Source organism: Amia ocellicauda, chromosome 13 (genome assembly GCF_036373705.1).
Source record: "Amia ocellicauda isolate fAmiCal2 chromosome 13, fAmiCal2.hap1, whole genome shotgun sequence".
NCBI classification, from domain to species: domain Eukaryota; kingdom Metazoa; phylum Chordata; class Actinopteri; order Amiiformes; family Amiidae; genus Amia; species Amia ocellicauda.
The window spans coordinates 16,045,414-16,057,757 of NC_089862.1; the positions used below are offsets into that span (position 1 = coordinate 16,045,414).

The 12,344-nt window shown below is 35.6% G+C and overlaps 1 protein-coding gene across 1 annotated transcript; it reads right to left on the minus strand.

The window, feature by feature from the left end:
• Positions 1 to 2,203: 2,203 nt before the first annotated feature.
• On the minus strand, positions 2,204 to 11,363 carry slc34a2b (solute carrier family 34 member 2b). The gene is made up of 13 exons (XM_066719994.1): positions 11,265 to 11,363; positions 9,434 to 9,512; positions 9,203 to 9,331; positions 8,850 to 8,978; positions 8,456 to 8,599; positions 8,202 to 8,313; positions 7,849 to 8,044; positions 7,388 to 7,483; positions 6,671 to 6,791; positions 5,726 to 5,893; positions 5,314 to 5,430; positions 5,081 to 5,205; positions 2,204 to 4,822 (listed from the first exon to the last, which is right to left on the minus strand). The coding sequence occupies exons 2-13, from the start codon at positions 9,507 to 9,509 to the stop codon at positions 4,232 to 4,234; spliced, it is 2,004 nt and encodes a 667-aa protein (XP_066576091.1). The 5' UTR covers positions 9,510 to 9,512; positions 11,265 to 11,363; the 3' UTR covers positions 2,204 to 4,231.
• Positions 11,364 to 12,344: the final 981 nt, after the last annotated feature.

Sequence of the window (12,344 nt, forward strand, 5' to 3'; positions counted from 1 at the left end):
CACAGTAGTGCCATATTCTCTCCATTTGTTAATAATGGACTTTACTGTGCTCCGGGGGATATTCGATGCCTTTGAAATGTTCTTATATCCTACCCCTGATTGGTGTTTTTGAAAAATATTATTCTGGATTTGCCTTGAATCTTCCTTCATCTTCATGATGTAGTTTTTGTTAGGAATTGAACCAATTGTGGGACCTCCCAGAGACAGGTGTATTTAAACTGAAATCATGTGACACACCTTAATTGCACAGAGGTGGACTCTAATTATGTGACTTCTAAATACAATTGGTTTCAGGTGTGTCATAGCAAAGGGGTGATTACTTATGCATTCAAGTATTTTCTGTTTTGTATTTGTAATTAATTTAGAACAATTTGCAGATTATATTTTTCACTTTGACATTATGGACATTTTCTGTGTTGATCAGTGGCAAAAACTCCTGATTAAATCCATTCTGATTTCATGTTGTAACACAATGAAATGTGGAAAAGTCCAAGGGGGTGAACACTTTTGAGAGCCACTGTACAGAGCAAAACTAAATGTATAAATAAATATATTGGAGTTGAAAACTGAACTAATGAATGTGGTGAAATGTAGCAGATTCTATGTCCATTTTGAGTTGATTTTTTTTTGGTTGAACTGTTTAGCAGAGCCTGAACTTATTATTATTAATAATGAGTATTGATGTGCTCTGGTTGTCAGCATGGCTTTGACCCTCTAATTAAAAGCAGTACTTGAAATAAAACTAAACCGCATCACGATGGTTCCCTGTGGAGTCCAGCGGCCTGTATATGTTACTTTACTATAGCTGGATGTATTGAGGTTTTTCATGATAGCTACACACATCTAGTATGGACATGTGAAGCTGTCCCTCTGGTGAGGGAGTCATGAAACTCTCCTTTGTTATTTTTAATGTAAATAGTAAAAGTAGCTCATATAATAGAGACAAAGCTTTCACGGAGTGTAACATTTGCAAAACTAAATCAATTAATGTAGTTCCCACTGCTGTGATGCACATGATATAAGTTTCAAACTTAATTTCCCTCCAAATACCATTTGCAGAGGAAATTACACAATATAGGCCCGTGAACTGCCTTAACATATACATATTAAAGCCATGCATAAATATAATTTCAATATTAACAATAGTATTGTAAAATAAATGTTTTTGATTGTGTTCAGTACATTTTTTACTGATCATATTTTTCATGATTTCCCCTATGCAGACCCTCTGGGTGTCAAACGTCTAATTCCTATCAAAATGTTGAAGCACTCTTGAATTAGTCATGGTCATGTTATCAGTTTCAAATGTCAACATTCTGACCATTACTAAGCTACATAAGAATGTATGATTGTCCTGTCATCTTCTAAAATTAGATGTAAAATAAGTTTTCCTTTGTATTATGTTATCTTTCTTTGATGTCAAAATACATTTAGATGTTTTTTTAACAGAAGCTTCACTTTTCAGTACTCATTGCTTGAAAACAGAGAGTTGCCCCGTTGCAACTACAGCAACAATTAGTTTATGCTAATGAGATACAAGTCTAAAATACACAAAGTGCTGTGTATGAAAACGTAGACACTGCATATTTCAGTTTTCTTTGTCTTTTCCAAAAGAATCACTTCAATATCTTACAATAATTGCACCTCCATTGAACCTTACTCCACAAAACATGTTAAGAGGAATATACAAATAATGTAAAAAAGTGTTGCTTGGCACAATACAATAAAGCTAAATAAAAATTAGGATTTCAATTGCATAGATATTTTGGATTATTATTGATGGTGACAATAAGAAGCAAACGTGTTTAGTTTGGCTGGACTGTTAGTCAAAGCTTAAATACTTAGGCCAAGTAGTTATATACTCCAAAATGTGTGTAGAAACTGAAATTAAATATGAAGCATCCTACAGATAAGACTGCAAAAAAGTTACTACTTGTGACATGAAGAAGAAAGAAACTTGTGATTCTTAAACAACTGAATCATACTGACAAAATGCAAAGAATGTATATATATCATAGTTGGTATGATATACACATATAAGAAAAATACGTTGTACAATATAGCCCTTCATTAGCACAACATACAAACAACAATAGGTGAAGTACTACAAACTTCAGTTTATTTCTAGAATTCTCTGAAAACTTGAATATGTTGTTCCTTTTCCCTTTAAGTCTAAACATACTGGTAGATTTACTGTAAATATTATCTTCTTAAGCAGTGAACTGAATTTGAACATTAAAGATCTGTACACAGACATTGTATATAAGTTAATTTTTCTTTTATTAAATTTTGTACACCCTTCATATCCTATACAACATTTTCTATGCAATACTCTTTATTATTGTTTTAAATATTTGCCATGCTGAGTATTCTAGCATAAAAAGAGTGTTTCAGATGGAATGATGGTAGCCACGTAGGGAGAAGTGTCAGGGCAGCACAGCAAGACTTTATCATTGGGCAAAAGGCCTGAATGTAATGGTCATTTGTTTCTTGATGTTGTTCTTTGAATAAAGTATTTGCATAATGTATTCATTCTGTATAATTGACATGGCAAATATTGGCTACCAGGACATGGAAAACATATTAAATACAAAAATACACAATAGGCTTTGAAGCAAGAAGGAATTTAAATAACAAGAAAATGTATATAAAATAAACTTTCAATTTAAAAGCCCAGTTCATATGAACAGGAATGTACCTCTGATCTCTGAATTACTTTTATTAAAAGCAAATCGTAGATCATTATATTATCATAGATACAGATATACATATATACACATATCATTTTGTAAACTATGTATTCCTCTATTTTAGCATAAATATAAACCGTACATATTTTAATACAGTTTTATGACCAAAAAAATAAAGAATACCACTTTTACAAAATCATGTTCAAGGCTTTTTGCTCCAGTGCAAAATAAACTAAACCTTTTAACTTTGGAAATATCCCTCATACAAAATGCCACAAACATGCAAAAGACACACCTCTCCTTTTTAAAGCTATTATGTGTGTTGCTAGCTTTGCACATTTCTTTCTTAAAATTGAGAGCACATTTTGTTCTGTAGCAAAAGGCCTTCAAACTCCCCCTGAAGAATGCAATGAGATTTTTTTCATTACAGTAAAGTTAAATAGATTATATACAGTATAATGCACATACATAAATTATTAAAAATGTACTGTAGGATTTTTATTTTCTACACAAACATTATAAATCATGAAGGTTGGCCGTATTGAAAACCAGTATCTGAATTACATTCTCATTTTGAGATCTGCCTTGCATAACAATGCATTTCATATTAACTAAGTACTCTAGTAAGCACCTGCATGTATATGATTTGCTGTAATAAAAGAATGAGCTGTGCATGATGTTGTTATCGCTCTACTTCATGTGCCAAAGTCGTGATTATGTTACCCTACACCTGGAACTTGAAGTATTACTTTGGCAATAATTACTCCTGTTTCACAATCAACTGAAGTATTAAACTAAATATGACTTTGGTTAATGACTGAGATGTATCCACTGTGTTTAAAGAAATAATAAATGCAAACTGATCATTTGGATCTTAGTGTGTAATGTTTTGGTCAATACTAAAGACACAAAACACCGGCAGTGTATTTCTGGCTCAATGTTCTGGTTTGTTCATTTTTACCACTTAGTGCATATAACTGAAATCCTACTATAGTTACATTATATATACCAAGAAACTAATAATTAAGCTGGTCATAATAATTTACTTCTTTTTGTTCTATATTTAAAAAGCACAAAGCACATACATATGATTTTCTTCAGTGTTAAGGGCTTGCTTTTCCAAAGCCAGTAAGGGATTTACTAATAGAAGAGCACAGTACATATGCCTATTGTACACGTGTTACATATTCACACAAAATAGTTTGTAAAAACCTCCCAGAAATAATTCTAATTTTAAAAACTGCCGGGCTTACTCATGAAAATCTTTTAACAATTTTGGAAAATCAGTCCCTCGAAGTATAAATATGATGCGATTCATCAACACTGTTCTGCCGCATCCTCCATTTGAAATCCAGGTCGAATATACTCATGCTTTTCCAGCTTTCACATTAGTTCTGTTAATGTCTCAATGTAATTTTATCAAATGCTTTAGACAACTGATCCTATAAAGTCTAGCCGTGCATTGCTTGACACATTTTTAAGCTGGAATACGACCTCCTGCAGAAAAAGAAAAAGCGGTTCTAAAAAGTGAACACCGACTGTTACAAATTAGTTGTTTTGGGAGTGGTTTGGCTGGTTTGTTCAGTGTTTTTCAGTGTATCATCCTGACTATCTTCACAGGTTTCAGGAGAGCATTCCAATGCTGGATTGTCATACATTTCAAGGGACCCTGTCTTCTTCTCACCAGTTCCCTCCTCTTCACTGCTATTTTTTTTACAGCACTTGCAGCAGCAGCAGACGCGAGCTCCACAGAAGGCCATGACAGACGTGACAATCCTGTCCCAGGGCTTGAGAGAGTGCATCCACAAAGGGAGGAAGTCCCAGGTCTGCAGTACCTTGGGCAGGTACTGTGGCCACTTGGACTGCATGACATTGATGAAAATAGCAACCAAGAAGACCACAATGACTGGCACGCCAACTCCAACCAGAACCTGCCACCCGGCTACGGAAAGCCCGAACACAGTTAGAGGCAGGATTAAGAAACATAAAACCAAGTACATGACGGCAAACCACCTGTACTTAGCGGTGCGATCACCCAGAGTTTTGGCCAGGCGTATAGGAACACGCGTGATGGGGATTGGATACCATAGCAGGATCCCAGAGATGTTGAAAAAGAAGTGACACAGAGCAATCTGGAAATAGAAATACAAAAATGGATGAATAAATCAGGTGCAGAGAAGCTCATGGATACTTTTAATAAACTGCCTTATATTAAAATAGTTATTATAAATTATTTGTAACTAATAGGCAGTAAATGTGATTACCTCTTTCTATATTTTGTTGTGCCCCCAAAAAATGCTTTTCAAAAGTGGATTTATTTGGTCAATTTATATGTTATAAAAATAAACTACAATGCAAATTTAATAAATTACATTTTACACAATTCTAACCTGCAATGAGTTGCCAAGTGTTTCTCCTGGACTTGCCATGGCAGCCAAAATAGCTGTCGTGGTGGTACCAATATTTGACCCCAAGGTGAGTGGGTAAGCTCTTTCAATGCTTATGACACCAATGCCTATTAAGAAAAGAAGAAAATATCAGTTAAAACCAGTCTCTGTTAAAAAAACACAATTGTAAAGACCAAAAAACATTACCACCATAGCAAACACTACACATGACTTACCAACAAGAGGGGTAATAGCTGAGGTGAACACTGAGCTACTTTGGACTATGAAAGTCATCCCTGCCCCAACAACCATGGCAATATATCCAGTCACCCAGGCGAAGGGGAACGGAAAATCTGTGAAATCAAAATCAAACATCAGTCAACGAAATTCATAATTAATGCTGACTGTTGAAATAATGTATTGGCCAAAAAAAAAAGCTCTGTCCAGTAACAGCGTAGCAGACCCTTGCTTCAGACCAACCTTGTGAAACACCCGATTGCTTCAAGGTCTTGGTTTAGCATTTCTATAAACACACATTCCACTGAAGACTCTATCAGATAACATCAAATAACTCCTTAAATGTTCCTTGCCGAACAGAGAAAACAATTGCAATGTATTTTTTTTTCTCTCTCAAATAGATAGTCTTACCTGTGTTGAGAATCTTTTTAATGACGACAGCCACTTGTCCCTTCAGCATTGAATTAAGCAACTTCACGATGAGAATCAAGCAGGTGCAGAGCACAAACAAGGACAGGGCGAGAAGGATGAGGCCCACAGCCAGATCGGGCAGATTGCTATTCACAAAAATGTGATTACCTGGTGAGGGGGTGAAAAGTTGAATCAAAAGAGAAAAAATATGATTAGTTATAAATAAAACAAAAGCCTCTGATACTGTGATAGATTTTGTTGTCTTAAATCACAGCAGTAAGTTAAGCAGACTCAAGGTAGATTCAGACTGCATGTACAAGTGTAGAAGTATTGGGGGAAAGATATTATATATTATTGGCGCCTGTAGGGTTTTCTTTTCCCAATGGTCTGCTAGTTTTCACAGTTTGTCTATGGATTGAATAGACAAGTCACTTTACTGTGTAACAGACCTGAACCATAGATTCTCATGAAATCAGATCCCACTCAAAAGTAAAGTATCTGGTTTGCTCATTTTGCTTTCGTTACGGGATTGTTGCACAGAGGGCAGCACTTTGGGAAGAATAAAGTCCTTGCAAAGGAGGCAATGTTTGCTTAGTCATTGCATAACTTAAAAAGATTTCTTTGTATGAGGAAATACAAAGCCAGGGGGTCTTAAATGGCTTTTGCTCTTAGATGACCATTTTAGGGGCTGGCATAACTAATCAGATTTTTTTTTTTTTTTTTAATGGTAACTGGTTTCAAACTACTATGTGCATTATTGAATGAATGCAAAGTACACGTTTTAAAGCTCTATAAGGCACTATCAAAAGCCCCAAATGAGGGCTCTTGCTTTTTAACTCATGCCTCACAGGGAAACATTTTGAAACTTAAAGAACAACTGCAATCTTAAACATCTATTTTTATAGATGCATTCCAGGCTTTGATATCAAATTTTAAATCACTTACATTTTTCTAAATTAAATTTTTCCGAAATATTTTTCAGGGTCCATGTCAAATTGCCGTCTGTCCAGCAAAGGCTAGGAGATGTGCAGTTGTCAATCCCAGGCACTGTTACATTCATTTCAGTCTACAAGAGGATAGAAACATTCATTAAATGTCTGCTGTTACAATACACAATATCAGAACTATATAGAAAGATAAGGCCTAACAAGATAAGACCAGAGAAAGAAGTTAAGTCTTCAAAATGACAGTAGGAAAGCTTTTACAACTTTTTTACACAACATTTAGTGTGGCTATAAACCACAACTGTAAAGCAAAGAAAAACGCACTGCACACTAATTGCACTGTTATAGGCTAATCTTCAGAATCAGTTCGGTGATACTACTCTCATATAGCACATATTTATCTTTTTATCCATCTTCACTTTCTAAAACTGCCAAAAACAACTATGATTTAAATAGTGGTCAATGTGTACATGCTTCAAACACATACTGATTTGTTTACTTGTTTTGTCTGACAAAGTATTTGGAACTAACATTGCCTGTTCTGTATTTGAAATCCATTTTTAATTATATATAACATTTCCTTATGAAAATTATTCCTAAAGGCAGCAACTGTCAATGATTTCAATAAGCTCAATGATTTATGGTAGGTCGAATTACACTAATCTTCTACTAATGATTTCTATCATCTTTTTAAACAAAGCTTTCCACTTCCACTCACCATATTTGTAAAAGTTTTACACCAGATTTTGATCAGACTTTTGTTCCTTGCTGCAAGGTCACCCGTGGCAATTTCGTTGATAACAGATTTGTCAAGCTAAAAGAAAAACAAACAATGTTTAAAAACAACCCTGCCTCAATATTTTACTCTCCTTTGTGCCGTTGTCAATAAATACCTTATAAAATCATTCAAATCTTAAAGAATTGATCTTTGCAGGAGATGTTTCTATATCAGTGTTTCCCCTACCATTATACTCACGAGCCGCCCCACTTCAACGACAAGGAAAAAAAACAAAAAAACGCACATGCTCCTCTCGTTCGCTACAGCTAACCCCACCCCCCACTCTCATTTGCTAAAACAGATTACTTATAAGAGCAGCTACATTATTTTAACAGGGACGATCTGATATTCAATTTCCAGGCTGCTCTCATGCCATACGCCTTACCAGCCTGAATTCTTACCTGAATGATTATCTTCGTTAAGGGATCGGTGATAACTTTAAGTAGGTCAGGGGCGTCTTCCCCAGTTTCGAGGTTAAATGAATCTATGAGCAGCTGTGTGAGACGGAACAGGTAACCAGTGGCAACTTCGAGAGGCAATAACACCAGCACTGACAGCCAGTTAAAGAAGTCGTGAACAGTGGCTCCGGCAAAGGCCCTGGAGAGAGACGGAAACCAACAAAAAACATTTTACAGATGCACAATTATAGATTTTATGTACCCTATTCAAATATTACTCACAGTTAGAAATCCTCTTGTTGGTACAATACAGTATGTAAACATTCATATCATCTCTCCAGGTGTTTTTCACGTACCTCCGAAACTCATTCCTGTCCCCAGCTTGCATCATAGCAACGATAGTGTTGGTGACAGAGGTGCCGATGTTTGCCCCCATGATAACAGGAATGGCCGACCGGACATCCAACACTGTTACAGAACAAAGAGAATCCCAATGAGAACGTTGAACTTACGTTTGCCCCATTCAATATCGCCTTGCATAGCATTGTTATTTATCTGATAAATTACCACTATTGAGATACAAAAGGACATTTTTTGTCCAAATACTCACACCCAGAGGACACCATGCTAACCACAATCGAGGAGGAGGTGCTGGAACTCTGAACCATAACTGTCACCAAAACTCCAATCACAAGTCCAGCCACGGGATTAGACAAGATCGCGTTATCTTGAAAAATGTCCCCAGCGGCTTTCCCTGTTGAGAAAGACATTGTATTATTATGTATATCTCTCAGGTCAAAGATCTTCAGTTTCTCAAAAAGAATACAATGTATGGCACTGCTTCAGTACAAGATGTACCGCTTTAAACCCAATTAACTAAAGAAGCCAATTAGCACAACTCCATATTAAAGGAGGTTTAATTTTTTTGCTAGTTAGTTTAAACAAGTTGTAGGCTCCGGCTCATAAAGATAAAGCACAATACTCTTAATATATATTTAAATTACCTCCTACAAGTTGGAAAGCTGAACTCAGGATATCCAAAGAGCAGACAAACATGTATAGGAATCCAAGCAATAAAAAAAATTTGGCAATGGAAATCAAAACCCGGAGGATCTTGCCCTTGGTGTCCAATTCTGAAATTAAGAAGAGAAATATAGTTAGGAATCTAAAGGTAATACAGTTAATTGAAGTTAAAAACAGCAGACTGAGGATACAAGAAAGGTGAGCTAACCATGCTAACCATGCTTGGTTTTCCACAATTCAAATTGGTGGCTCCATTTTCTAAGTGGACACTGCAATTTATGGATGAGTTTTCCTTTACCACACACAATGAAGTGAAGCACATGGCTCTTCCTACCTGACCACTTGAGTCCAGTACTCTGAAGTTCGGGAAGGGCCCAGGGATCGTCTGCTGTGTCTTCTATCAATGCCACAGTGGAATAGGCTGGCAGAATCACTGGCTCCTTTGGTGTGCCCCCCACATTGTCTGTTCATGCCAATTGAAAAAACAAAAAGAGGTGTTCATTGTATTTGTTTTGCAGGTAAGCGCCATCAACTCCGTCTAACTCTCTTATAACAAAAAACATACCACTGAGTTCTTGAGGAAAGGAGTTGTCTTTGGATACTTCTGTAGAAGCATCCCCGTGCTTGGATCGAGGAGCCATTGTCTAAAGCACAAGAATATACACATTATTATTAAATACATCTTTAAAAGTCAACAGTTGTTTTTCAGCAGTAGTTCAAGTAACAAAAGCCATATGAAAAAATATAATGAATTGAAAAAAATATGAATATTTGCAATTAAGCTACTTTAATGCACAGTTAAATAGATGAAACCAAGTCTTTATATATTTCCATAAATTTGTAAAAAGTTATTGTAAATAACCAAATCTATTTGAAAATAGAAAGCTTGATAAATGCACCTCTGTGTTTAATTTATAATGGTACATTTATAAAGAAGCATCCCTACATGCAGTTCAGAAATGACTATTCTCCTCATTCTATGAGGTATATTCCTATGTGCTGTAACAAATTGGCTTGACTGGTTATGGCTTTCTCCAAAAGAAAGGTTTAAATGATACTTCCTAAAGTCCTCCAACACATTTCTTATTTATACAGTTGAAACACTGTCAAAAGATGGACCTGTGTGGGGAAAATCACTGTCTGATAAATAACTTGCATCTCACCATGATCTAGCTTTTTTCACTGGTGGCTGATGACTAATAAAGGGGAACTGACAGAACTACTTCCAAACACATTTTTTTGCTACTTTTTAATGATTAATATTTTAAAACCTGAAAAAGCTCTAAAGTATTTTCAGCCTGTTACAGGCCAGTGCTTTACAAGGACACACAAATAAATTGCGTCAATCCCCAGAAACAAAAATGAAAGTGCACATAGCATTAATAATGGGTTTTGTGTTTTTTTTTTCTGAATTTACATTTTCGTCTAGTGCTATTCATGAAGGACTAATATTTATATACTAATCGCAATCAATTAACCAGATTTTGCATATAGTTCTTATATGTACATGGTTACAAACAGAAACAACATATGTGTAAATAATTGAAAAGTACAAAGAGAAAAGCTTGCTCTGACCCAGCACACCGTCAATAGACAACCATTAGTCACCCTCTGTGACCGCTATTTGCCACATATTTCAGTATTGATCGATTCAAAGCGTTGCTTTTCAGGACAGACTCGGAAAAACCCTAAATAATTATAATTGCATAACATTGGCCTATACAAACATATCACTTAAAACAAGAAAATCAAGGAAATAAAATAAAAGCTAATTTAATAAAATAATAATCACAATGATAAGCCTACAAGTCTCTCAAATTAATACACTGTATTTATTTTAAGTTTTATTCAGTGGTTTGAACCTTTCTAATCTCTGTTTCCTATAGCCTAGCTCTGCTCATAGTCTGGTACAGGTGTAATGAATGGTGCAGGTAGAAAATGAAAATTGTCAAGACACATTTGCAATAAATGTTGTATCATGAACACTTGGAAAAAGTAACACAATAATAATAATAATATTAATAATAATAATAATAATAATAATAATAATAATAATAATAATAATACAACTATCACTACTACTACTAATAATAATACCTCATAATAAATATAGATCCTACAAAAATCATAATATAAAATTCAGATTGTTATGCAATCTTTAAACATGAGTGAACTGGGGAATCATATATTGTTGTATGTCTCTCACTTTGGACATCCACTTACTGACTCACTGGTTTCAAATAAGCAGCTGGATTAAAAAGTGAGTAAATGTCGCAGAATCCTTGAACTGCCCGACCGTAGCTCACATTCAACTCCAGACCGGGTCAAACGCTTCAGATCCACATCACACTGCACAATTGCCAGAACAACAAGTGCATCATGAACACAGTACTCACCCGCTGGGATGCGCCTGGACGGTGGATGAGGTACTCCTTTGTAGTAAGATTAACTACTGACAAACTACCTGATCTGCTTTATATAGTGGCAGGCACTGAGCTAGCCCTTTGATTGTCCGGCGCTTATCATCACATGTGAGTATAATACTGGAAGGCACTGCCTGCCTCCAACCTCACAGATATCTGGTTGGAATGTAGGGCAGTAATCAATACACACACACACACACACACACACACACACACACATATATATATATATATATTTTCCACGAACTGCTGCGTACTCTTTATCAGCATAATGCCGGTTGTAAAATGTAAAAATAGTATAGTTTGACTGTTGCTCTAAGCGTCTTGCAATGAGAGAACGAAACAAATTACTAGAACAAGTTCAACAATAAAATATGACAACAGCAACCATGAAAAATGTGTAAGAATAATATCTACAACATTGTAGAATTGCATACTGACAAACTCTCAACAAGTCGGCCAAACTACTACTACTACTGCTACTACTATACTACTACTACTACTACTACTACTACTACTACTAATAATAATAATAATAATAATTTCCTCAAAATAGTTTGATATCACATAATGCACATTGATCTATAGCGCTACTTCCATACATATATTATTGGCAGTGGGATTCACCAAATCATCTCTGTCCCAGAACTACAGGCAAGCTGAACATTAAAAAGCTTCAACCAGTACACAGGTCTGAACAATTCCCAATATGACTACCAATCCATCAGTATTGTACTGTAAAATAACACAGTAATGTACTGACATTTATATTGTGATGGTCATTTTTTACTGTGTTGTAGTAAGAGAGCTTCAATGGATGTGGGTCTCAGATTAGGTGGGTTAAATGGAACACATATGTTGAATAATGAAACTTGATGGGGATCAAATTGAAGGCCTCTCCCAGGAGATCATGCTTAGGGAATTACCTGCATAGCACTGCAGCATTCCTACAAAACAGGGATTCCTTGTGTGAATCCAAAGAAATAGCTGCAGTGGTCCCAAAACCATAGAAAGTGGAGTATAGTATAGAGACGATGCATCCTGCTGATCGAT